The 23,897-nt window shown below is 48.3% G+C and overlaps 1 protein-coding gene across 1 annotated transcript; it reads right to left on the reverse strand.

Annotated features, from left to right (window-relative positions):
• Positions 1–9,729: 9,729 nt before the first annotated feature.
• Positions 9,730–21,740, reverse strand: LOC125945351 (uncharacterized). Its single transcript, XM_049667114.1, has 2 exons — positions 19,818–21,740; positions 9,730–10,108 (listed from the first exon to the last, which is right to left on the reverse strand). Exons 1-2 carry the CDS (start codon positions 20,213–20,215, stop codon positions 9,802–9,804), a joined length of 705 nt encoding a protein of 234 aa, XP_049523071.1. The 5' UTR covers positions 20,216–21,740; the 3' UTR covers positions 9,730–9,801.
• Positions 21,741–23,897: the final 2,157 nt, after the last annotated feature.

Genomic DNA, 23,897 nt, shown 5'->3' on the forward strand with positions numbered 1-23,897 from the left:
GTCGAATTATATACAAATGTGTACACAAGTTCAGTCTACAAATGTGTACACAGCTCAGACATTTTATTGCACACGATGCTGCACAAATCTGTACGTGACGTGCGCATTCTGTTGTATATATGAGATTTCTTGCTTGTAATATCTACGCCCGTATACTACTTACAAACTCGCTCGTTGCCCCTTGTCTTATACTTGTTAATTCCTTTACCTCAGTACTTTTGCACTCCTGATCTGTACTCCTCTGCCTCTCCCTATGCAATGTCCACGAGAGCCTTTAGGACAAATGTACGTAAATGTAGCAGGGTGGTGTGGCGTACTCGACACCTGGTGGCTCGATGATGTGGTGCATGTCCTTCTCTAGCTGCAGCATCCTGCCGATGTGAGAGCGGTCCTCCTCGCTGGCCCCGTACACGTCGTAGAACAGGTTGGCGTACTCCTTCAGGCGGCCAAGGTCGTCAGACACCTGTTGCTGGCGGCGCCACTTGTTCATCCTGACGTGGTTGATGTACATGCTGTACCTGCGCCGCCGGGTGGCGTGAAATGTCGTGAGAGAACGCGTTTATTACCAGGAAACACAGATCTAGTTTAGGCCCCCAGTAGTCACCGGCGTGCAGAGGATATAAAAAAAATGTTCAGGAGACTCAACTCCAGTTGGCATCCACGTAATGCGAAGCATTCATGGCTTTGCAAAGAATGATCCTTTGAACCATATAAATGTTCTGCGGCGCATGGTTAATACTGTGGCGACGTACTGTGAACTGATGCGGAGTGCAGGACATGTCGTTTGTTCTTGTTGTTGATGAGGATACCTAGTGATCCTAGTTGGCATACAAGAGGTTCATTTAAGAGTGACACATACTGAGTGGCACTTATAGATTGGCCCTAGGGATACATGCTCAGTCCCTTTCCTGGCCAGGCTGCATTTTTAGACTTCATTCTCTTGGCGATAGAACCACATTTTTAATTTGCACCGCCTTCGGGATTCGTAATCCTGATAGCCACTGACGGAGTGTTTCTGGTGCTATATGGTGCTGCGCTGCCGCGTGACGACGGCTGACATGCAAGACGGGGTACATATTGGACGGGAGGGGGAGGATACGAAGGTTGGGAACAGGCGTGGGTATAGGAGAGGTAAATGTGGAAACGGGAATCAGAGATACAGCCGTCTGGGCCTGTAACCACTGTCCCTGACGGGTGAGGGGAAGCCGAGCAAGCTGGGAGTCACGGTGGAGAGAGAGACGAGAACGGAGAGGATGGAAGAAGCCTGTGGCAAAGAGCTTAGCGGTAGAGGTAGTAATAGGGAGGACGAGAGCTGCCTTGTAGAGGCCTACAAGGGCGGTTTCAACGCGGGTTAGATCGCATCGGCTCCTTTCTCACCACTGCTGGCCTGTCGCATGCTCCGAAGCAATCCGATGCTTCTTCTTCTCAACCACTCCGCATACCAGCGCTCCCACAACGCCCTCATCTCCCTCCAGCTTTCTGGCTCTCCCATTCCTTCGTCCCCCAATGAAAAGTTCTTGGCTTCTCTTTGCATGCAGCCAAGAATGTGCATGCCCTCCACCACCCTGTCACGACCCGCCACTCAGTAACTCACCTCCTGCGGCGTGTGGTCACTCCGCGCTCAGGTCTCCACGAGGCTCATGCGTGCTACGTGGCCCGTGCGCTCACCTTCAACAAGTTCCTCTAATTTGTACCTTACGTTTCCTTCCCGAACACTGAACCTAACACCCTTGATAGCATAGGATTGCAATTTGAATATAGGAGAAAACAATTCTGTTACGTGGAAACTAAAAGTTCCACTATCTCTGGATGCAAACATTTTTCTTTTTCGACGCGACGGTGTACAAGCACGGACGCAGAAAATCTGCCGGGGTAGCCGTATACAGCTTAGCTGTAAAAGAAGCAGGCGGGGCCCGTGACGCATGCGTCACGCGATCCTCCAGCTCCGGTATGGGAGAACGCAGGTACGGAATTTCGCGTGCGGAGGCTAGTAGGGGTCAAGTGGAGAGAGTTTTATGTTGGCGGTGGCGCTCGCCTCCTTATAATATGGGTTCGCGGCACTAAAATATTTCCATCTCGGCTATTATTGAACCACTTTGAAACATTTTTGCGGTAGAACGCTCCGTATATAGGAGTATGTTACAACTTCCAACGTATGCATAACATTTGCAATGTGGCCTGGTGACATGTTTATTATGTCTATCTCTCCGTGGCGCCAAGGGGGAGCTCCTCGCTATGCTAAAATTCCGCACCTACTCCTGCTGCATGGGTTGCACGTGGTATCGCTTCTTCGATAGTGCGTTGATCAAGATGATAAAACCACGACGACAGCTGTTTTACAGCGAGCTGCTCGTAAAATGCTGCGATCGGCGCCAACCCGGTCAGCTGCGCTCACCAAACCAATATCTGTCGTAAACCGAAAACCCTCGCCGCGCGCAATGTCGCATTTTCGAAACTGCCGGTAGAGGGCGATGCACTCACGCGTCGTGATAAGAAGAATGAGCATAGTATATGCTGTGGCGTAGAGCTTCATACAAAAAATTTCCAGATGAAAATTTCGCTCTAGCTTTTACGGGGGCTACATGTTTTGTAGAGCAAGAAATGAGAATGATGGGTGTTACATAGATTTGAAAAAAACTTCGCCATTTAGCATCAAACAAGTTTCTATACTTTTTACGAATTCTATATTTATTCCAGGGATGTGCAACATCATTCTTCTTCTTCTTCTTTCTGGGGTTTTACGTGCCAAAACCAGTTCTGATCATGAGGCACGCCGTAGTGGAGGGTTCCGAATTAATTTTGACCATCTTTAAAGTGCACTACGACGCAAGCACACGGGCACATCAACAAAGCTACGCGTACACACAGGAGGTCTCAAGGCTATTCACCGTGAGCGGAACTCCCTAAAAGATTTGTCTAGTCTTGTTAATTACTTCCCTAATTATCACCTCAAATCAAGTTAACGAGTATATGTGATAAAAGCAGTCATTACGAAGGTGCCTAATTTTTGCCTTCTCCCGCACCCCTAAAAGTTTCAAACGCATCTTCTTAAACACGTTGTATATGCCTATACGCTAGTATGCTTGCGATAGTTTTCACAACGGGAGTACCGGGTGTGGTTGGGCAGCCGACGCAGGCTCAGCTCGAACCAGAACGGCACGCCCCAGTTGATGAGGAGGTCGAGCAGTACGTAGAGCGCGTCGTTCTTCGCGCCGCCATACGTGGGCCACATCAGACCTCTGTCCCGCATGAACGCCTTCAGCTGGGACACGCTCTCCTCGGCCGGAGCCATGCACGCGTAGTAGAGGGAGAACGCCGCTGCACAAAACGGTTCGAGGCGCACTGATCACGTGTTCCCCAAAGTCCACCGCACGCCACTTCGCACACGCAAAAGGTTCACACTTAGCAAGCAGAAAGTGCGGGATACACCACAAGGCATTCTATTTCTCCGCAATCCGACGATGCGGAGTTCGACAGCTCAATTTAATGTCCGACTAAGTTCGACGCGTGCTTGTGAAGTTTAAATTACATGCAAGCAATTCTCTTTGTATAAAAGACAGATTACAGCGGTAAGATATCACAGACAGGCTGGCTGGCGTTTCAGTCGGTAGAGCTGACTTTGTCATAGGTGGCCAAGTCATCCGTTGCTTTCTGAGTTTTAATTAGTACAACTAAAATGTCACCGGTTAGCTAACATGAGGGCCTGATAGTGAAGCGTTTGATATAGACAAAATAGTCCCGCAGCAGCAACCCGGGCCACAATAGGTCAACCGAAGGGTATCAGGCATACGTTTTACCGCGTCGCGGCCTTCGTTATACAAATTCCGCGAACTCTTCGCACACCTCAGACGGATTCTTTTCTTCGCGACCACTGACGCTTACCTTCCGGCCTCTTCTTGGACTCCAGGTACACGGCGCCCCGCTGCATCCACACGCGCATCATCTCGGTGGCCGTGTCGGTGACCAGGTCGCTCTCCCACCTGACCGGACCGCATACGTGCGCCTCGATGTCGTCGCAAGGGTCGACGCTCGAGTTGACGCGGTTGATCACCTCACTCGCCAGCAGCTGGCAACCGGCGCTGTTACAAGACGAGTCCTGTCCGAGCCTCTGGGCGCTCGACGACAAGTGGGTCGCGATGTACGCGGCCATAACGACGATAACGACGACGGCAGCGAAGGCGCATGTCGCGAACGTCCTCCAGGGGGCGTCGCGACACAGGGCTTTCTTCTCCTTTCGGTTGGCGCCCTCAACCGCCTGCGTGTACCGGACAATCCTGTCGATACCATTGTTAGAAGGAATTTCCCGGCGACCGGTTGCTTATTCCTTGTAAGCTGGGTCCGTATTCGCAAACTTTATGTTGCTTAATAACGCCATCCGCGATTGGGCCCTGTCAGGGCGACAACAAGAGACAGTATTCTCGATTACTCGTCTTTCGGGATAAATTTTCACAACTTATCGCCCAACCATAGCAAATGATGCGTGGCGTTTATTAGCCGTGTCACCCGGGCACCTCTGATCACAAACTAAAACGATCGGTATCTAATTTCTCGATAGAGACTGGCTCGAGAAATTTCATCCCGATTGGCTTCGATTCCAAGAGAATGTTGCCCAGTACAAGGCGGCAGTCACACCAGTGAGTCACAGAGGTCACGCGACCAAGCTGGTCGAAAATTGATGGTCGCAAATGGTAGCTTTGGTATAATAACGACCAATTTCATCGAGTTGCTCTCTGACCAATTCTTTAGCTCCGCCACTGGCGTTTTTAAATCTGCTGGACCGATCAGCAGTGCAGGAGCATGACGTCGGTGTAGGCTGACGCTTATTTTGCGTGGGGATGGTTGGGTGAGCAGACGTGAATGGCCCGAATTGTGAGGGCAGAAGGAAAGGAAGAAGGAAGGTAAGAATGAAATCACGTGTGGCTCATACCCGCGTTGGATATGTGGGTATGAGCCGCCGAGAACAGCAGCGGGAGAGATCTCACAGGATACTGAAGGTACCGTGCAGTGTACCGCGGTTATGAATGCTGTGGCTCATACGCTAGTCTATGACGATGGGGTGGACTTGGCGAAGCAAACGCACTACTTGCCTATCGCGCCTGGCGAAAACAAGACGCCGGTGTCCTTGCTCCTTGACGAACATGCCGAAGACGCTCAGTACAATCAATACTGACAATATATAAATTCACTATAGCAAGATTCACTACAGCAGACCCACCATAGGCCCAGCTTCGCGGGCTTCCATCGCCACAGTAGTGGAAGGGCTCGGAATTTTAATCAACGTCCTCGACAGCAACATGGGTAACTAGGTACGTGCCACTGGGGATTCTGCTGCTCTACAATGACAAATATAGCATCCTATAAGTTTCTCCGATACTGGACGGAATTGAACCCACATCGCAAGGTTTTCTCAAGGACAGCAACCCCGACGCTTTAGCAAGCTCCACCACAAATGCACTGGGTACGTTCCGTTTTTCAATTACCTTCTTTCACGCCAACACTTTAGCGAGCTGCGCCCCGAATGCACTAGGTACGCGCCGCTCTTCAATGAAGCGAGGGAATAATTCTCAGCGTTCGCATGCGCACCGACGCGTCACGCTTATCACGAAAGCGGCGAGCAACGTATCCAGGAAAAAATTGAGGATCCCAGCTGCAGCATGACGCGTTTATAATGTTCGTAGCACAGATCCGTCATACATTTCGTAGGCCACGTGCAGGCTTCGCCGATAGATGGCGTCGAGGGCTCTTAGGGAAGCGCAGTACTCGCCTCATACTTACCTCGTTGCGACAGTGGCAATACATTCGCTGTATTGATTCAATGCTAGACCCCCTACAGTCGACGGTCATCGTGAGATCGGTTCTGCCGAATTTTTCCTAGGGTTATGTATTGGAGGATACTCATTTAAAGAAAGAAATGAGAGGTCAGAAAATTCCCGTCCTGTAGTCATTTAGGACGCCTGCAAGCACAACAAGTTAAACGAAATAAACAGCATTTTAAATCAACACCACTCGTTTTTTTCTTCTCGTAGGTTAGTATTTCCAAGCACATTAATGAGGTGATGACTGATGACGAGTTTAATCTGCTCGCTCAACCCCCGTGGAAAGATGGAGTTAGGTACGTTGCGTGCACGGATTTGAAGCGGGGTAAATAAATCTGGGTACCGGCTTCACTCTGAGACAAAACACAGCACGCCCGCATCAGGACACTTACGAGGGAGTGGAGCCGTTCCATGACCGCCTCGCTCAGCACGGTCTGTCCCGACGAAGCCCTGCGGTGTGCCCCGTTGAAGCTGGAGGTGGACGGACTGCTCTTGGCAAGACTGGGAATGCTGCCTCGAGGTCCTTGTCGGCGCGACCGACGCCGGGCATCGACAGTGGGCTTGGTCGGTCCTCCCTGTCTCTTTCCCTCCTCGCTCTCGTCGAACAACACGGACGAGTGGTGCTCTCGGGGACTCCGAGTGGAGGCAGGGTTGGTAATCGCTGACGGCTTCTTCGGCGACGTAGTAGTCTTGGCGCCGCCCAGCCCGCGACGTAGATGGTACGGAAGGATGATACGAGGACCGCTTTTCCTGCCCGTTGGAGAGGCGGCCGTACCGCGCTCCGCTGTCTGAGGACGTAGTGTATTCGGAGAAGCAAGAGCGCTAGCGCTTCTTCTGCTCCTGGTAACTGCTGTTGCTGCCAAGGGTGCCACATCGGATGGCGCCAGTGACTTGGTTGTCTTGGAACAGGACGGGCGATGAGGCTGTGGGCTACGAGAGTTGCCGCTTGCGCTTACCGGTGACGTGGCTGGTGGTGGAACGGCCTCTGCTGCCTGGCGGTGCCGCACCGGGTCGGTCTGGAAAGAGCCGCTGCTGGTCATTGACGCTGTCGGCGAAGTGCGTTTGGCGGCGATGCCCTCGGAAGAATGTCGTCGGGGCATGCTTCTATCCTTTTTCACGGCGCGGTTTGGATGAGTGCGAGCCGAAAATTGTCCGCAGTGATCGGGAAAGGATCTCGTGCTGAAGCGCGCGAGTTGTCTTCTTCTGCTTCTTCTCCTTCGCAAACGAGGAGGAGTCATCGATCAAGCTATTTGATCTTTCATCAATCCCGCACGACTCATTTCTTCTTTTTGTTTATTAACACTTGTATTGCCCTTTATTTCTTCCTATAATTATATTTTACTTTAAATGTACGCCCCGCTTCTTGGCCAATCCCCCATGGTAGGTACGTTCGCTAATAAGGAAGTCATCGTAATTATTATCATTATCATCAACTGTTCATATATTGAGGCTATCTGCAGGCTTATGTGCTATATGGAGACCTCAGCCTTCTCAGAGAGGGAGGTGGTGTTACTCGGTGCTCTCAAAATGTAGTCCCAGAGTCCTGTTTGTGTCTCTTGCGTACTGACGATTGGACCCGCCAACGTGCTTTACGTTGGACTCCAGTGGTGATCAACGCTTCGGCCACAAAGTTTTTGTGGTAATGAGGCACAGCCTTCTCAAATGTGTTCTCTGGATGCTGGAAATTTGTTTCATGTCACCATATTGTGTCATGTTTTCCAAATGTTTACATGACATTAATCAAATGCTACAACTTGCTTCATTACTTTATTGTGTTTGTTCCTTGCGGGCGGGCCCTTCAACACTGCGGAGGAACATTATCCAACCAATCTGTTGTAATTTGGGCTTCTAGAAGCCCTTTGACGTATCTAAATGCGCTCATTTGGGCACACGTAACTGCGTATTAATTTTATAATTATCGGCGAGATAATTTTGGCTTGTCGTAAACCTGTCAAAATAGAATCACGGCCACTTATAGTTTTCCATCACGCCCGTACCACTGACAACATTGACGTAGAAGATACAGTACTAGCCAAGAAATTGTAATCTATATTATTCCTCCCATTATCATCCCCCATTGTGACCCTCTTTCTTCCCCTCTTCCCCTTCCCTTACATAGAGTAGCCGGCCAGATGTTCCATTTTCCGGCCGACATGTCTACATTTTCAAATCATTAAACTACTTCTTCGTAATCTATACGAGATCAGAGATTCTCATGTAGTAGCAGTTTCCACTACTACATTGTGTGATATATAGGACAGATAGTGAAGTACGGGCCTCAGGGGAACAACTACAAAGGCACACGCATCGGCCAAAGAGGAGCCTGCCAATCCCCCACACCGATAGCGCCTCTTGCCAACAGCGGCTAGCTTAATAAAATTTTTATCCTGTTTCCTCTTTTTGCGATTAGCATTCTTTGGTTACTTCAGTCCTCTTGAGCCTATCTATCTATCTAGCGTCTTACACCGACACAGCCACTCAAGTAGCGTACCACCTTGGGTATTTTCTCGTGGCCGTGAAGTCATCGGGGTCGTTCCGTCGTGTTCAAGCTTGCTTCCTCATTTGACTGTCCTCATGCCGTCATCATCAAGCCTTCTAGCCGACCCAGTGGCTCAAATGGTCTAATAGCTTGGGCCACTATAGGTATATCCTCGCGGTTGTGATGCCACCATTTCCGTTACATTGTCGGCGAGGCTTCTCGAGGCTGCCTGCCTGATGCAATGCTCCCTCCTAGGTTATTTCCTTCCTTCAAAGTTGCAGTGAGAGGATAACTAGAGTGATTCAATCTAGAAAGCTGCAAAACTACGCTGCACACTCAATGCATGCAGTATACGTTTCTGTATCTTTCTGTGGGCGGTTGTTTGATTTACGTTTATTTATTTGAGCGAGGAGATGAAACTCGTCGTGTCTCACTCCCCAGTAAATAGTGCTTGAAATTGCTAATCTACATGAAATAAGAAAAAAAATAAGGTGCTGGTTCAAAACATTCGATTTAAATTTGCTTACGTTGCGGGCAGACGTCCTTTATGTGGTTCAGGTGAAAAAAGTCGCAGTTTTGTCTGGTAGGCGAAGCATCGATTGCGATAGAAAATGAGTGGACAGCTATACGAAGTAATCATAGCAGTTTTATCGGCCGTGTAAACATGTTCACATAGGCATACTAACTAACTAATAAGCATGGTGACACGCGTACACAAGCAAAGATGAACGAATCTCACGGGATGACCGCGGAAACTCGCTGTCAAAACGCTGCAGTCAGTAAGCGCGGCAGAAGCAATGAGCGAATGACCTTTGGGTTGCCGCTCGATTCAACGCAAACTAAGCCGCGAAAACACCTAAGACAACCTTAAGTTATCCTTAAGACAACTTGAAGGCGAAAACCCAAGTGGTGATGAATTAAAGACGGACGCATGGCGTAGACATCCCCTTAATTCACTTAGTCTACTTTGCTTAGTCATCCCTATAGTTTCGCTTACTCATTCTCTTAATTCGCTTAGACATCCCCTTAATTCGCTTTGTGTACTTCGCTTAGTCATCCCACTCAATTACAAAGGTCGAAAGTTCGACTCCCACCCGTGGTCGTGGGTTTGAGTGCCATATTTACCTATATCGTAACAACTGCCTTAATTAACTTCGCCTTTATTAACACCGACGGTCGTGGTTTCGCATCCCACCTATGGTCGTCGGTTCGACTCCCACCAAAGGTCCATGGTTCGTAGTCTTTTTGTACCTTTCGGGTAGCCGACGCGTTTTCGCTCAAGGTCGACGGATTCGTGAGACAGTTGAGGTTTTCCCCTTTAATAGATTGAGGAGCCTGGTCAATGAAGTTGGTGGGTGAGCCATCAAACCTAGGTGGTGTAACCACAAAAAACGAGCACGCACGTAGTCACTGGCTCCGAGGGCTTTTAGATGTAAAAATATTTAAAGGGGTAAGCATGATACAAGGACTGCCTTTTTTCAGGATGAACGAAAGTGTTCACTTTGTTTAATAAGAGCTTGGTCGCGTAAATGTGGAGTCCTTGATGTCACCAATGAACAGGTATCGCCTCACTGCAGCCCAGCAATAGTGGTTGAGGCCGTCCAACTGGACGCGTCCGTCGTCGCGCGGGTGGCACACAACTCTCTCTCGCACGACTCCCGAGAGTCGCATGAATTCGTCCAAGTCCTGCAGACGCCCGAATGCCCTGCGAACCATCGCAGATGCATCTGCCTCGCTCACTGAAGCTTGCTTGGCAACCTCCTCCGGCAGCGCAGTGTGACGAACGACTCGATCAAGTGCGCAGGCAGCGCATCTGAAAAGATAGTCATGAAATTGTGAGACCTCTGGCTAGACGGAAGTACGCTATAGCTTACCACATGTGCACGTCCACGTCTCATGCGTGAAGCTAGTGTGTTTAGCGCGACAGCTTTGAATGAAGTAAACGAGACACATGACGCGGGGATTTTTGATACGAGAAATGACGGCAGACACACGAAATGGTAGTGCGCCTTGAGCGTGGCGTCTGTCGATCTGATTATATTTAAATAAGGGCCTTGTACTTGCCGTTGCCTTCCTAGTAAAATTATTCGACATTAATGATTGATCTGCGATCGCATTCCTACTTTAAACCAATAAAAGACGGCTCTCGCATAATCGAGAGTAGATGTAAAGCATGAAATGGCTGCCATATGGCGTCTTTTGCTGCTTATGGTGCCGCCGCCTTCAACCACTCTTGTTCTTCCAACATTCTTTCTACTTTTGGGGGTTTTCACGTGCCAAAACCAGTTCTGATAATGAGGCACGCCGCAGTGGAGGGCTCCGGACTAATTTTGACCACCTGGTGTTCTTTAACGTGCACTACAACGCCAGCACACGGGCGTTCTTGCATTTCGCCTCCATCGAAATGCGGCCGCCGCGGCCGGGATTCGATCCCGCGACCTCGTGCTCAGCAGCGCAACGCCTTAGCGAACTGAGCCACCGCGTCGGGTCTTCTTCCAACATTGCAGCGCGCTATGCGTCTGTCACTACTTTTTCTTCTTGTCGCGTCGAAGTGGTCGGCTGCAAATGTGCGGCCAACTCACGGACCGGTGACGTTGAAATGAGCACAGACAGCCTTGTCTAAGTGCCAAAAGATGACAGTCAAGTGTATGCTGCCCTATATCTGCATTTTCAGCGTCGCTATTGGAAATGGCAAATAGCACTTCCGCGTACTAGAAGTTACAGCTTGAGGAATATTGTGAACAAACATTAGGAAGAAATAGGAAGCAATATTTTGGAACTTGTTTTGACAGTAACTAGCGTATGTAATATGTTCCGGTACAAAGGGTTGGCGCCCAGATACCCCCTTTCCTTAAGTTTTGACTACTTGAAGGGATGATCTCATTTTGTTCTGGCAACGATGCCAGGATTTTCTCGTTTGAGTTCGTTTTAGTGCACGGATGACGGCTCTGTCTTTTGGCTCAAGGTCACTTGAAGGTCGCCGACAACGGGAGCTAAAAGCATTTCATGCTTAAAAGCGAGACGACGTGTTTGATCATGCGAATTGATTCCCCTACCTGGCTTCTACTAAAATATTCACAGGCACTTCAGTATCCATACGTGGATGAATGCGAAAGCATTGCGACGTCTATCCGATGACGCCTCGGCCTCGTTTGCATGTTTATGTGGACGTCCACACGCAGCTACTGAATAGAAGTCGATGGTTCGTCCATCGGAGCGCACGACGGAACTCCCCGAAATCACCGCACCGGCTGGCAGCGCTGCGATGCGCGGCGCTATATATAGACTGGCCACAAGATTACCGCTTCCCGGCAACTGGCGCCTATGCACCGTAATTTTTACCGGGAAACGCTTGCGGCGAACGCTATGCGCGAAGGCGAGCTTTCTGGTTCTTTCTTAATGCGAAAGCATTAAATGGCCCATGAAGGAACATCCGGCGACGTCTCCGGAGTAGAGTGTACTAGATTGGGGGAGTGGGAGCAAGGAAGGCTCTGCGCCGAGGCATTTTTTATTGAAAATCCAGGTGGCGCCACCATCACTTTCTTCCGAATGAGCGGCCCCGCTCGCCGGCCGGACGCTTGTCACGTCGGAGACCCTACCGCAGCTGCATGGAGCTTTGACAGGCGGATACTAGGTGGCGGTAACACTGAGATTATTCCCCACCGACCTATTGTAAATAAAATAGAAAAAGAGCGGCGGAAAGAACGCAAACGACGCAACAACGACGGTGCGTCGAGCAGACGACAGCCGCTCAGCCCGCGAGCTCGCCTCAGCCAATGAGCGCTGCCGAAATAGCCGGAGCGAACGTTTATTGGCCGGAGATACAGAAAAAGGCGATGGCAGCGCCGCCACATTTTCCGCGTTTTTTGCTTCACCCTCGGCGCTTGCTAACGCGTCCGCTGAACCCACTCCCCCATTCTAGTACACTCTAGCCTGCGTTTGTACAAAAAGTCACGTGGCTCACAGCCGGTCAACAGGGAGGCGCACACCGCGGGGGCCACTGGGTTCTTTGACGCACCCCCAGGTGGCGCTCACCTCAGCGCATCCGCGAAGGTGAGCGGATAAAAAGGAGAAGCGGGGAGGAGGATAAGGTAGCCAAGCGGGCTGGAAAGCTAGAAAAGGAACTCAAAAGTGAGCAGAAGGTAACGAAGGCGGTAGAAGTTAAGCTGAAATGAAGCTGAGGGACACCATTTCGCAAAGCAATGGTGAATGTCTTGATGCGAGCACCGCTAACGGCGCTGACAGCGAAGCGAGTACATATAAGGAAGCCGGAACCACCCCGCCGAAAAGCAGCGGCGGAGTGATGGTCACGAAGGGGCTACCACTGATGCGCCGGCCGCGTAAGACAACAAAGCGGAAGGTGGGAATAAGACAGGGGGGAGGGCATCGCGGCCTCAAGTGCAGCTGTTGGCGACGAGGAGGAGGAAAAGCGTCGAATTGTTTTTGTTGGCGATTCAAACACACAATGGAGGAGAGGCACCTAGTCGTGATAATATGCGGAGTTTCTGACGTACTGCAACGACGAGGGGCAGGGATCGCGACGAGGGGCAGGGATCACTACGAGGGGCAGGGATCGCGACGAGTGCCAGGGTCAACGACCTCCGGAATGTTTCAAACGAAGTACAAATCGGCAGTCTCCACGGTGCCAGAGGTTGAATGGCAGGGGTATGCAATTGAAAGGGCAGTGCTTGGAGTAAACAGAGAAATTTTGACGCTAGCTAAGGCAATCAATTTTACGGTCATTTAGATCAACCGAGAAGTGCACCGAGAAGGCCGCGTGCGCGCTTTTGTGCGTGACGGGATACATTTTAGCGAGAGTGTATCAGCACCGATTGGACGCCAATTCGCGGCCCGGGCAGTAGCTTCTTTAGGCGGGCCTCATGAAATCACGGAAGGAAGATTAAGTATTGGATGTGGCGGCACACCAGCAAGGAGAAGAATTAGGCCAAAACGAATAAAGACAAGGAGCGCAGAGATTAGGTATAGAGACGGTAAAAATTTGTTACATAAATATGCAGGGTGGTCGCAAGCAAGGAAAGTGGCTGAAAATTCAAACGCAGCTAAATAACGAAGCTATTTGCGTGTACGCCTTGACCGAAACGAATCTACGAGATTTGTAGCAGCCGCCTGTTACTGACAATTTCATATGGGAAGTCTGCAGCAGAATGAGTGGGTCAAGGAAAGGTGAAGGCATGCTAATTAGGTGAGGTATGAAATGGTAAAGGGTTAAAGAGACATATGAAGAGCACCTATATATTAGCGGCACATGGGGAGGCAAAAAGGCGTGGCTTGGAGTAGCTTACCTGTGGACAAGTAGTGACAGCACAGATAAAAAAATAAAGGATTGATTGATTGCATTAGAAGCGATATTAATGATTTCAAGGAATCAGGCCAGGTGGTATTAGTAGGAGATATAAATGCGCTCATGGAGGATTTAGACAAATATACTGATTACAACGGTTCTCTAGTGCTGGATCTGTGTGATGAACAGAACCTTATAGTAGTTAACAGGGAGAATTAGTGTCATGTACAGGTAACGCGGAAATGCGGCAACAGGCAGTCATGTATCGACTAATTGCCTTTGTCTCAGAAATAGTCTACAAACAGCTAGACCAAATGGTAACATACGAAAAAGAAAAAAATAGCCAAGGCAGCGATCATAGACGTTTAACATTAACGTTTGGGAGAAATACTAATGCAAAACAGGAACCAATAGCATCAGCATTTTTAAAAATGAATGAAAAGCAATTACCATATATCGCAAAAGACATAGAGAAGAAAATGGAGGCATTTCCCTGCAGCAGTCTAGAAATATAAGGAACTGGTAGACGTTATGCAGCAGGAAATAAGACAGACACGGCAAAAACATTGTTGGATTGCAAACAGGAAACCACGTAAGTTGTTGAACAAGAAATAAAGCAATATATACAAGAGCGTAAACAGGCGTCTAGGGATAATCTAGAAGCCAAAAAGTTGGAATTACACGAAGAAAAGGTGCTGCTTAGATGGAAAAAATACCAATAAATGTGTGGCGAGTGAGCTCGTGCATGCAAGAGAAAATTAAATAAAGGAGACACGGGCACCCCAAAAAAATTCTGGAACCATATAAGAGCACACGGAGCTACAACTAAATATTCCCAAAAAACTATAAGGGATGAAGACAGTGACATCTACGAAGGAGACGATGCGCTGCGGTACATCACAGACGTTATTAGAGATAACTTCGGCACGATAGAAAGGGTAGTTCAGACTCAAACTGATCCACCAACAACAGAGAAGCCTGATAGATCGAAATGTAGCTGTGAAAGCTTTTACTGGAAAAAAAGCCGAACAAAATGTCTCTAATATTAAACACGGAAGCTGGACCCGATCAAATCCCAATACAGCCAATCAAAAACTTTCGTCGTAAGAGCAAGAGACTGCTGACTAATTCCATAGAACAAGTGAATAAAACGAAGACAATTCCGGTTGGATGGCGTGAAAGCAAGATGAACCTCATCTACAAATGCAAAGGCGATAAGGATAAGACAAACTCGTACAGGCCAGTTACAGTAACGTCGGTGATATATGGAATGGCAATGCAAGCCATAAAATTCGAGCTGTCGAAGTCGGGTTGAAAAAAAGTAAGCAAGTGTTAAGGCTAAATCCTGCCAGCTGTGGAACAAGACGACGAACGCGCGAGCATTGGGACGAGCGCAAGGGGCAGTATGGGAACGCTGATATGCTCAGCGCAATCGCAGCCAGCTGTGGAAGACGACGTCGACGAACGTACAAGCAGTGGAACAAGTGCGACTCTGTGACCACGTGAGGTGTGCAATCAGGCACGCACTACGGACACCTTTAGTAAGTCACAACCGTGGAGCAGCCGCGGCTTCAGGGAGGTGTGCTCATCTCGCACCGCGGAGGCCCGGGTTCGATTCCCGCCCAGACCAAAATTTACCGAATTTTCTTTTCAAAGACACTGAATTACTTTGTTTACGCGAACCTCAGTGAGAAATGATGTCAATACGAGCATTTTTAGACGTGTTTCTGTACTCTTTACGGCGTCGGCCATTTTTCGTAACGGCACAGTTTCGCCAAGGTCACTGGAATGTCACCGCCAAGGGAACCGCTAACATAGACCCCTAAGGCTTTAAAAATGAGACACTGGGGGAACTACAGATTAGGTTCAGGCCAGGCAGACGATTAAAGGATAGGATGTTTGTACTAACTCAGTGCATAGACATTTAAGTAGCTCAGGCCTTTATCGAGAGCATTTCTAGATATTAAAGAGCAACCAAGACAGAAAAAATGTTATGGGATATTCTTAAGCACGAAGGCATAGATAATCCTTTCCTGGAAATGCTGAGCGAGATATACATATAGAAACAACCGAGTACAAGAGGTATGGAAAGTTCGAAAAAGTAATGAGGTGGTGGGAATTCACCTAGAATTGAAGCAAGGATGTCCTCTGTCTACATTGTTGTCCACGCTTTATGTTAAGGGCATAGAAATACGACTGTAAAACAGCGAACTAGGGTTTTATTTATCCTGCATGTGGAAAGGGCAAATGGTGCAACAGAAGGTCCCTAGACTGATGTACGCGGACGACATAGTACTACTAGCGGACAATACAAGATATTTGCGGGCACTTCCGAATATCTATGGCAACACAGCGACAAATCTAGGCCTTAAGTTTAGCACAGAGAAATTGCGGATTATGGTATCTAATGAAGAGACGAGTAATTACGTGGGGTCAATTCAACAGCAAGTCATAAACGTAGTCAGGCGATATAAGTACCTCGGCGTATACATAAACGAACGAACGACTTAGTCAAGCACCCACCAAGATAATCTGAAAATAACGGGGAAGCGGAATGCAGCAATAATGAAATAGAGCAATGTGGGGTCACAACAAGCATGAGGTGGTGCATGGAATCCGGAAAAGAGTAATGGTGCCAGCGCTAACGTTCGGAAATTCCATTCTGTGCTTAAAATCGCACATCTTCTCGGGGTTGGAAGATAACTAAAGATCGGTTGACCTGTTGGCTTTGGGAGCGCACGGTAAAACCACAAATGAGGCAGTGCAGGGTGAAATGGGTTTGGCCTCTTTTGAAGTCGGAGAAGCGCCGAGCAAAATTAGTTTTGAAGAAACTCGGGAACATGGGGAAAATAAGTGGGCGGCTAAACTGCACAAGTATCGGTACCTGAAAAGCGTGGACACAGAATGGAGGAAGAGATCAAGAAAGTTGGCAACCAAGTATAGCGTAAACGAAAGTGTAAATAGACAACCAGAAGTCATCAGAAAGAATCTGAGAGAAACGGTGACAGTGAACGGGATGCAAGGAATGGAAACAAAAAGGACCATGGAGATTTACAAGAACAAAGAAATTAGAAGGGAAAGCCTGTATAATAACAAGAAGGGTAGTAGCCGAGTGCGATGTTGGCCTAGTTAATTCATGCTCCAAATGTGATTCTGGCGCAGCGTAACTTTCCGTCCCTCCTTTCCACTCAGTTTTGCTACGCCAGAACAACATTTAAGAGAGTAGTGCCTTGCTATTTAAGGCTCGAGCCGGTTGCCTCAGGTCAAAAGGATACAGGCACAAATATTCGGAACTAGCGCCGCGATTTTGTAGCGATGCCTCCAGCTCGATTATATGCCACTCTAATTATCCACCATTCACGGCCGGCTGATCGCTTTGATAACGCGGGCGGGACGTCGCTCTGACCACTGACACAGCGCGAAAAGTGCGAGAAGAAATATCATCGGGGAAGGAATCGCTACAAAATCGCGGCTAGATCAGGCATGCGTATGCTGCAGCAAAAATTCGGAGAACACTCGGCACATCCTAATGGAATGCGAAGGAGTTCAATGAAAACAGTAGGTAACGTACACCTTCCAGAAGCGCTCGGATTTAAAGTTGACGGAAGCATCAAGCGGTCAGAAGTCGAGATAAGCAAGACACGCTTGGAGTGTTGGTGGAATAAATTAGCAGTGGCTTAGCTCGGCTACGCCAGGATATACGTAGCGTGAGCTAAGTCGGCCACATCGTTCAGAACCGGTTGACCTGGTGGCATAGGCGAGTAACGATACCCATTGTTAACGCTAAAGAGTGGAATCTTCTGCATAACGAGAAAGTTCTTGCACGTTGTGCAAACCCGCGCCACGGTTTCACCCCGGCGGCGCCGCTGAACTCAACGTTTCACGCATGGCACTACTTACCGGCGTCAAGTCTTTCATGTGCCACAGTCTTACACACACGTCGCACACATATCCAAACGGACTGTTTACGAAGTCCGTCTCGAAGGTCCGAGTTGCACTGGCGCTTTCGCTAAGTTTCCCCGTATAGTCAGTCAATCGGCGAGCCTTGGCGTCATCGACGGCGTCTTGTTGTTGCTGTTGCTGAGATGGTCGGCCACGTCGCTCAGCCCTCTGGCGACGCCGCTTTGCTAGGCGTTCCTCCCTTTGCTCCGGTGTCTCCGCAGCACGTTTAGCCTCCTCCTGTTCGTTATTCCTTCGCTCAACGGCTAATTGCGAGGCAACTACTTCGGGATCCGATGAGTTCGGCTTCTCCGCTCTTCTGCGCCGCTGAGCAGCAATTTCGCTCTCCTCCTGCATGGCTACACCCCACTGGCAAACGCCCAGCGCAAACGATCAAACGCCCCGCTAACGCCGGGCCCAGCGCAAACGCCGCGCAAACGCCCGGCGCGCCAGCTGTGCGCCGTGTGACGTCACTGCTCCTCGCGCATGCGCAGCACGACTCTCCAGGAGCCATGCGAAACTGCTGAACCTCGGCCAGTGTAGCTCACGCTACAAAAGCAGGGAAGAGATTGATACAACCGGACATGTTACTGTCATAGGCAAGCAGTACAAGGTAGATTTTGAAGGAGAAATATAAGGAGATGTATACATTTACATTTGAGTAAATCAATCAGGCTAGTCTACTATTTTTCATCGCCGCGTTTCAAAGGGCATGTCCTTAAATCATCATCATTATCACCGCGGAAGCGGCGGCGCCTAAAGTCCTTAGATGTAAAGCAAAAAATATCTAGGGACTTTAGCGGCACCAGCCATGTGGGGAAAAGAAAAAAGAGAACCGGAAAGCTCGCCATCGCGCATAGCATTTGCCACAAGCGTTTTCCGGTAAAGGCAATTATGTGGCCTTTTTTGTGCCCGGTAAAGGCAAATAAGCCGCTGTTGCCGGGAAGCGGCAATTGTGTGGCCGGTCTATATATAGCGTCGCGCCTCAAGGCGCTGCCAGTCGGTGCAGTGATTTCGGCTGAGTTCTGTCGTGCGCTCCGATGGACGAACCTTCGACTTCCACGTCTCAATCAGTAGCTCTGATCGGCTGATTTGAACGTCCACACAAACATGCGAACGAGGCCGAGGCGTCATCGGGAAGACGTCGCAATGCTTTGGCATCCCTCCACGTAGGGATACCGAAGTGCCCTTGATTACTTCTTTCCCACGCACGGCCGGCGCCAGCGCTGCCGCATGTGCGGTGGTGCGGGCCAACTGATGGCGCTTCAAGAAACCCAGCGGCCCACGCCGCGCGCGCCCCCCGTTGATTGGCTGTGACCACGTGACTTCTTTCAGCATCTACGGTCACGCCGCCAGATTTTCCGATTCACTGGCCATATTGTAGCAAACTTCAATGAAGCACACTAAACAAACTGGTTTATTGTAGGCCAACTTCTGCCCGGAAACTAAAGCACATTCACACAAGTGGCAAGCAGAGTTAACGGAGTCCCGTTCTACAGTCAACCACGTCCGTAGGTTGAGCACACGCGCAGCCGTGTGCACGAGAGACACGCGCTGTCTCGCCATGCGCGAGGCGTTGCTGGCGCTCTTCGTACGGCGGTGCGATGAAGACCCCTCGAAGGATACTTCGCGAGAGTGCTCGTACCTGGCACGTGGAGCAATCTCTGCGGTAATATAATGCTTGCGCAATAATAAATTGTATGAAACTTCATCTTATTGCCAAAAAGAAGGGCAACGCAAAAGTTCACACAGCACTGACGTATCTACTTTCTGGCGCTACGTAGTAGTGTATATGGTTATAACTACATCCGCACTTATCATGGCCTTGCTCTTTCATTTGAACAAGCTCAGCCACCTACCCAAGTGTGTAAAAGAACTATATGTGCCCAGTTAATTTTTGAACAAAACAATCGCATTCTTAAATATATACTTTCGAAAATCAATCCGTATTGCTTTTCCTATAGTTTCGAACAAGCTCTACGGCGTATTTGAGTTTCCTACTTGTTTTTCGGAGCGCTGTCCGTTTCTTAACCTGAATTTTTCATAACAAGCTATATTTCACTCATTGTGTTGATACGGCAGTTCTTCACCTACTTTAGTGTTACGGGAAGCAAAACAAACGGCAGATAATTTTGGGGGCTAGTGTGGTAGAGGGTGACATAGCATGAATTAAAAAGAGAACTAACAATGAATTCTGGGGATTCAGTTGTCTCAGACAGAATACAGACTTGAAAAAAAAACACGTTCATCAGCACAGTTATTGTAAGAAATGCTCACATACCTGTCTTGTCGATCCCCGTTCACGAATGCAGCGGCTCTCGTAAGTAGATCACTGTTTCGGCGTGTAACTTCCAGAACACCATACCAATCCTCAAAAGCTTTATCTCCCGCCGACGAGTAACCTGAAGCGACGCCGAGGAGCTGGTAATTGTCCACTATGCCGACCGACAAGCGCCGAAAAAACATGCCCCCATTGCAGGACCTTTCAACGTTAAAGGAGACGGTTCGAATTGATTTGCTCAGTAGAATTACATCAGCCAAAAGCTTGATTCGTTCAAGTTGCATGTGGCTTACACAGACTTTGAGGTGCTTAATGCTTTTGTTGCGTGGAAGCGATTCTATGAAAGTTGTCAAGAAAGGATCTCCAGCATTGTCTTCGATTTGATCGCTGCGTAGCATCAAGTCTAACTTTTCCAGTGCATGAGTTGCGGTGATGTACTCGCCGATGAATGAACATAGTGCAGTGTCTACGTCCTGTAACGGCGATTTCCAAACAAAGGAATTTCACGTGGTGGAGTGAAGGCAAGATTTTCAAAATGCTGCAGAGTTCAGCTTTAGCGTATTGGCCCTTAAAAGCATGCAGACCTGAGATTGCCTTGCATTCGACTATTCCACGTTCCTCTCCAACGTTGAACTGTCCTAGAGACACCTTGTCTTCAGCACCGGTTTCTTTCAACATCTTACACAACTCCGGCAGCAGATGGCGATCACCAAGGGTCACTTGAATGGTTGCTCTTTTCATATTTTTCTGCTTCGCAATTGTACTGAAGAAGTGCTTCCACTGTTTCGTCGTCCATATGGCAATATGTAATCGTATATTTTCTAGAGTATTGTTCTCGGCGAGCGCCCGAAGCCAGCATTCAGACATCGACATAAATCGAGCATCCAAACGTTCTCTCTTTGAAATCATGCTGAATGTGCGAATAACCTTATTTTCTGCGAAAATCTTGGTTATTAGCGCGGAGCTTTCTTCGTCCACTATCACGTATGCGAGGCTCACATTCTGAATTGTCCGGTTCTTAACGAGACCCTCTAGGATCCAGAGCCAGTGATTTTGTGCTTGCTGGTAACACGCAGAAAATGGGATCGTGATGGTCAGAGTGGTGAGGGTGAGCGTACTCTTGAGAAACTCGGCAAACGCGGAGCGATTTAACAGCAAAGGGCCATATCTCATGGACTCCCGGATCGAAAGCTCCTTCAAAGTTGCGTTTGCAGTGAGCGCTGTCAGAAATTCGTTAGCTTGAGCTTCATCGAACCACAAGTCTGGAACACCGAGGGAGATCAGAGACTGCGCTGTCCGCAGAAGGGCCGCTAGTGCAGAGGGTACTGGAGAGCTACAGAACTTGCCGGGCTCGATTTTGAATTCCTCAATCTGTACTAGTGAGCAAATGGCAGCCCAAAGGCGGTCGTTTATGTGGTTAGTGTTCAGCTTTAGCACTTTAACGGATGAGTTTTGTGCAAGAGCGTCCGAACGAATGTCCGGTGAGTGTTCGGTGGCTAATTCACATGAAAGGAAGTTAATTTCTCCGATGCACCGATGTGTCTTTAGTAGCCCGTTCAGGAGAATGTCTGCTTGACGCCGCTTGCGGAGTGTGTCATCCGTTGAAGTCCTCAGGACGGGCCAACGCCAGATCACTAGTGAAAACTGTCCACACTTTCCCGTTGACTCTCGGAGCTGAGATTGGTTGTAAAGCAGCCACTTGTTCAAAGCAGGCAGGTGCTGGACAATGTGGCACGTTATTTGGTCGGTTGCTGTGCAAGGCATCTCATAGTCTCTGGAAAGACCCTGTAAACTTTTGCCGTCCGATGGTTCCGTCGAGTCGAAGTCTGGCACTTCATCTGCAGAGCTTCCGTAGCTTGTCATAACGCGTGTGCGGAATTCTTGACTATACTTGTGATTCCAATGGCTGCTTTGTAGCATCAGCGTGGTTTATGGCTGCAAGAAAGAATATGTATAATTTAGAAACATTAACAGGTCAGTGCCACACAATCACAAGAAGCAATGCAGGAAATGGAAGCCCACATTTGCACTGCACCGAATAATGTTGCTTTAACATTGAGCTAAGTTATAGTCCAGTATGAGGTCCACAAGTGCTAACTTAAGGAGACGCAGCATGTGTGTCGTATTACGCTCCATTCAAAGTGTATAATGAAATTGCTGTAACCGCGGATGCGTTTCATTAATGGGAAATGTTCCAGTTGCAGCTCGAACGATAGCATATAATAGCTAGTGGAAAATGTTACCGCATATAATGTGCAGAAACCGGAACAGTGGAACGTTTTCAAATGCCGTACAAATTATGGTAATCAAAGGCTGCAGTTCTTGTTGCCCACAATACTAAACACTGTTTACAATGAAAAAAAATTGACTATTACTTCCTTACGCGAAATGAGAAGCACATTTATAAATAGGAGCCCACTGGCTGTGAATTCTTGATAGCCTGTGATACAATCCTGTTTGTTCTACGTTGAACGTTTTTCGGTATTCAATCACATTGTACTGCTTTATGGCCCTGTTACGATTTGTCAGACTTTTAGTTGTTTTACTTTGTTCTTTTTTTCTCTATCTTTAAGCACGTATCTAATTCCTTGAACCTGAATGATGAAAGGTGGTTGTGGCATTGCTTTTGATGTTGTCGTACTGTATTGCACTCTTAGCCAATCGTCCCTCTGCTGCTCAGTGTTGTGGTGTCAGGTCTCCCCAAGGTGTCGTAAATAGCTTTTTCCCTGGTCACCCGCAGCACTGCCTTTGCTGCAAATAAATTCAATTTAATAATATCGGTGGTCAAATTCAGCTAAGCTAAATTGATGACGGACGGCTATTATCTTAAATTTCAAACAGCCTTTGTAATATGAATGTTCAGCACTAAATCAGCACTATATGTTCAGCGAATAACTCCCAAAAGGCCTTAGAATTACGGTTAGATGTGCCCTTGGCTCTATACCCTCGAGACTATTATTGAAGTGGAATGCTGCCCTAGAAAATGCGTCGCTCTCTTTAATTGATATTCTCGAAGAACACTGCCGGGAACAACTTGCGATAATTACTAATCAGCTCGAAAGCATAAACTTATCTGAACCCGAGAAAAGAGAACTTGAACAATTCGTCGGAACTGGGGAGGAAAACCTACTAGATAAATACCAAAACAAAGGCATTAGAGCGGCAGATCCACCTAAGAAAACTACTATGACCCCTACAGCACCACCGATAGTGCTACGAGAGAGCATCGAGAGCACTGCAGCAACGTAGCAGACGTATCACAGTTTAAATCCCGATAAAGTTGATCTCCTCAAACGTGGTCTAACGTTTTGTCCCACGAACAACGCAGTAAATGAGTATGAACTCCATAAAGATATAAAAGATTTTTCAAGACGCATGCGGATCAAGGAATTCTTTTTCAATAGGCCCGCTGCAGGAAAACATGATGAAGGACTCTGTGAGAACACCTAGCACGTGGGCACCGGAAGCCGAACAGTGCCCAGACCTTGATCCATACATAAAACTAATCTCACAGGACATTCTAGAGTCCTCGCGGCATTGCCGCAAACGGAAATATTTGTCTCCTGCTGAACACAAAATTCTTAAAGAACTCGTGGAAAGAAAGGATCTGGTAATAAAGCCAGCAGACAAAGGCGGCAGTATCGTAATCTGGCCCACGGAAAAGTACAAAAATGAGGCCTTCAAACAACTGAGCAATCACGGCCATTATACAAAACTCGACTAGTAACCCAACTACGGTTTACAGCAACATTGTCCAAAGTACGATAGCGCAGCTGCTGCACCAGGAACTAATCACCCAGTCTGAATGTCGCTTCATGATGGCCAATAACAAAGAAGCCGGCCGCTTCTACCTTCTTCCTAAAATACATAAGGTTCCCGTAGAAGAAATTTTTATAGCAGAAATCCCAGGCAAATAACAACACACCTACCGAGTCACTATCTAAATTCTTAAATCACCATCTGTCAAACATCCCAACCACCCTACCATCTTTTGTTCAAGATACGCCCTACTTCCTTAGAATTACCGACTCGATTAACGCTAACAAAATCCTCTCTGACCGCGCTATTCTAGTAACTTTA

The sequence above is a fragment of the Dermacentor silvarum genome, chromosome 5, assembly GCF_013339745.2.
Source record: "Dermacentor silvarum isolate Dsil-2018 chromosome 5, BIME_Dsil_1.4, whole genome shotgun sequence".
Taxonomy (NCBI): Eukaryota; Metazoa; Arthropoda; class Arachnida; order Ixodida; family Ixodidae; genus Dermacentor; species Dermacentor silvarum.

Excerpts from the sequence above, each read along its gene's own strand:
- LOC125945351 (XM_049667114.1), bottom strand. The coding sequence starts at position 20,215 with ATGCTACGCAGCGATCAAATCGAAGACAATGCTGGAGATCCTTTCTTG. Across the intron at positions 10,109-19,817 it reads AACGGGGATCGACAAGACAG|ATGCGCTGCCTGCGCACTTG; the intron begins GTATGTGAGCAT and ends CTATCTTTTCAG.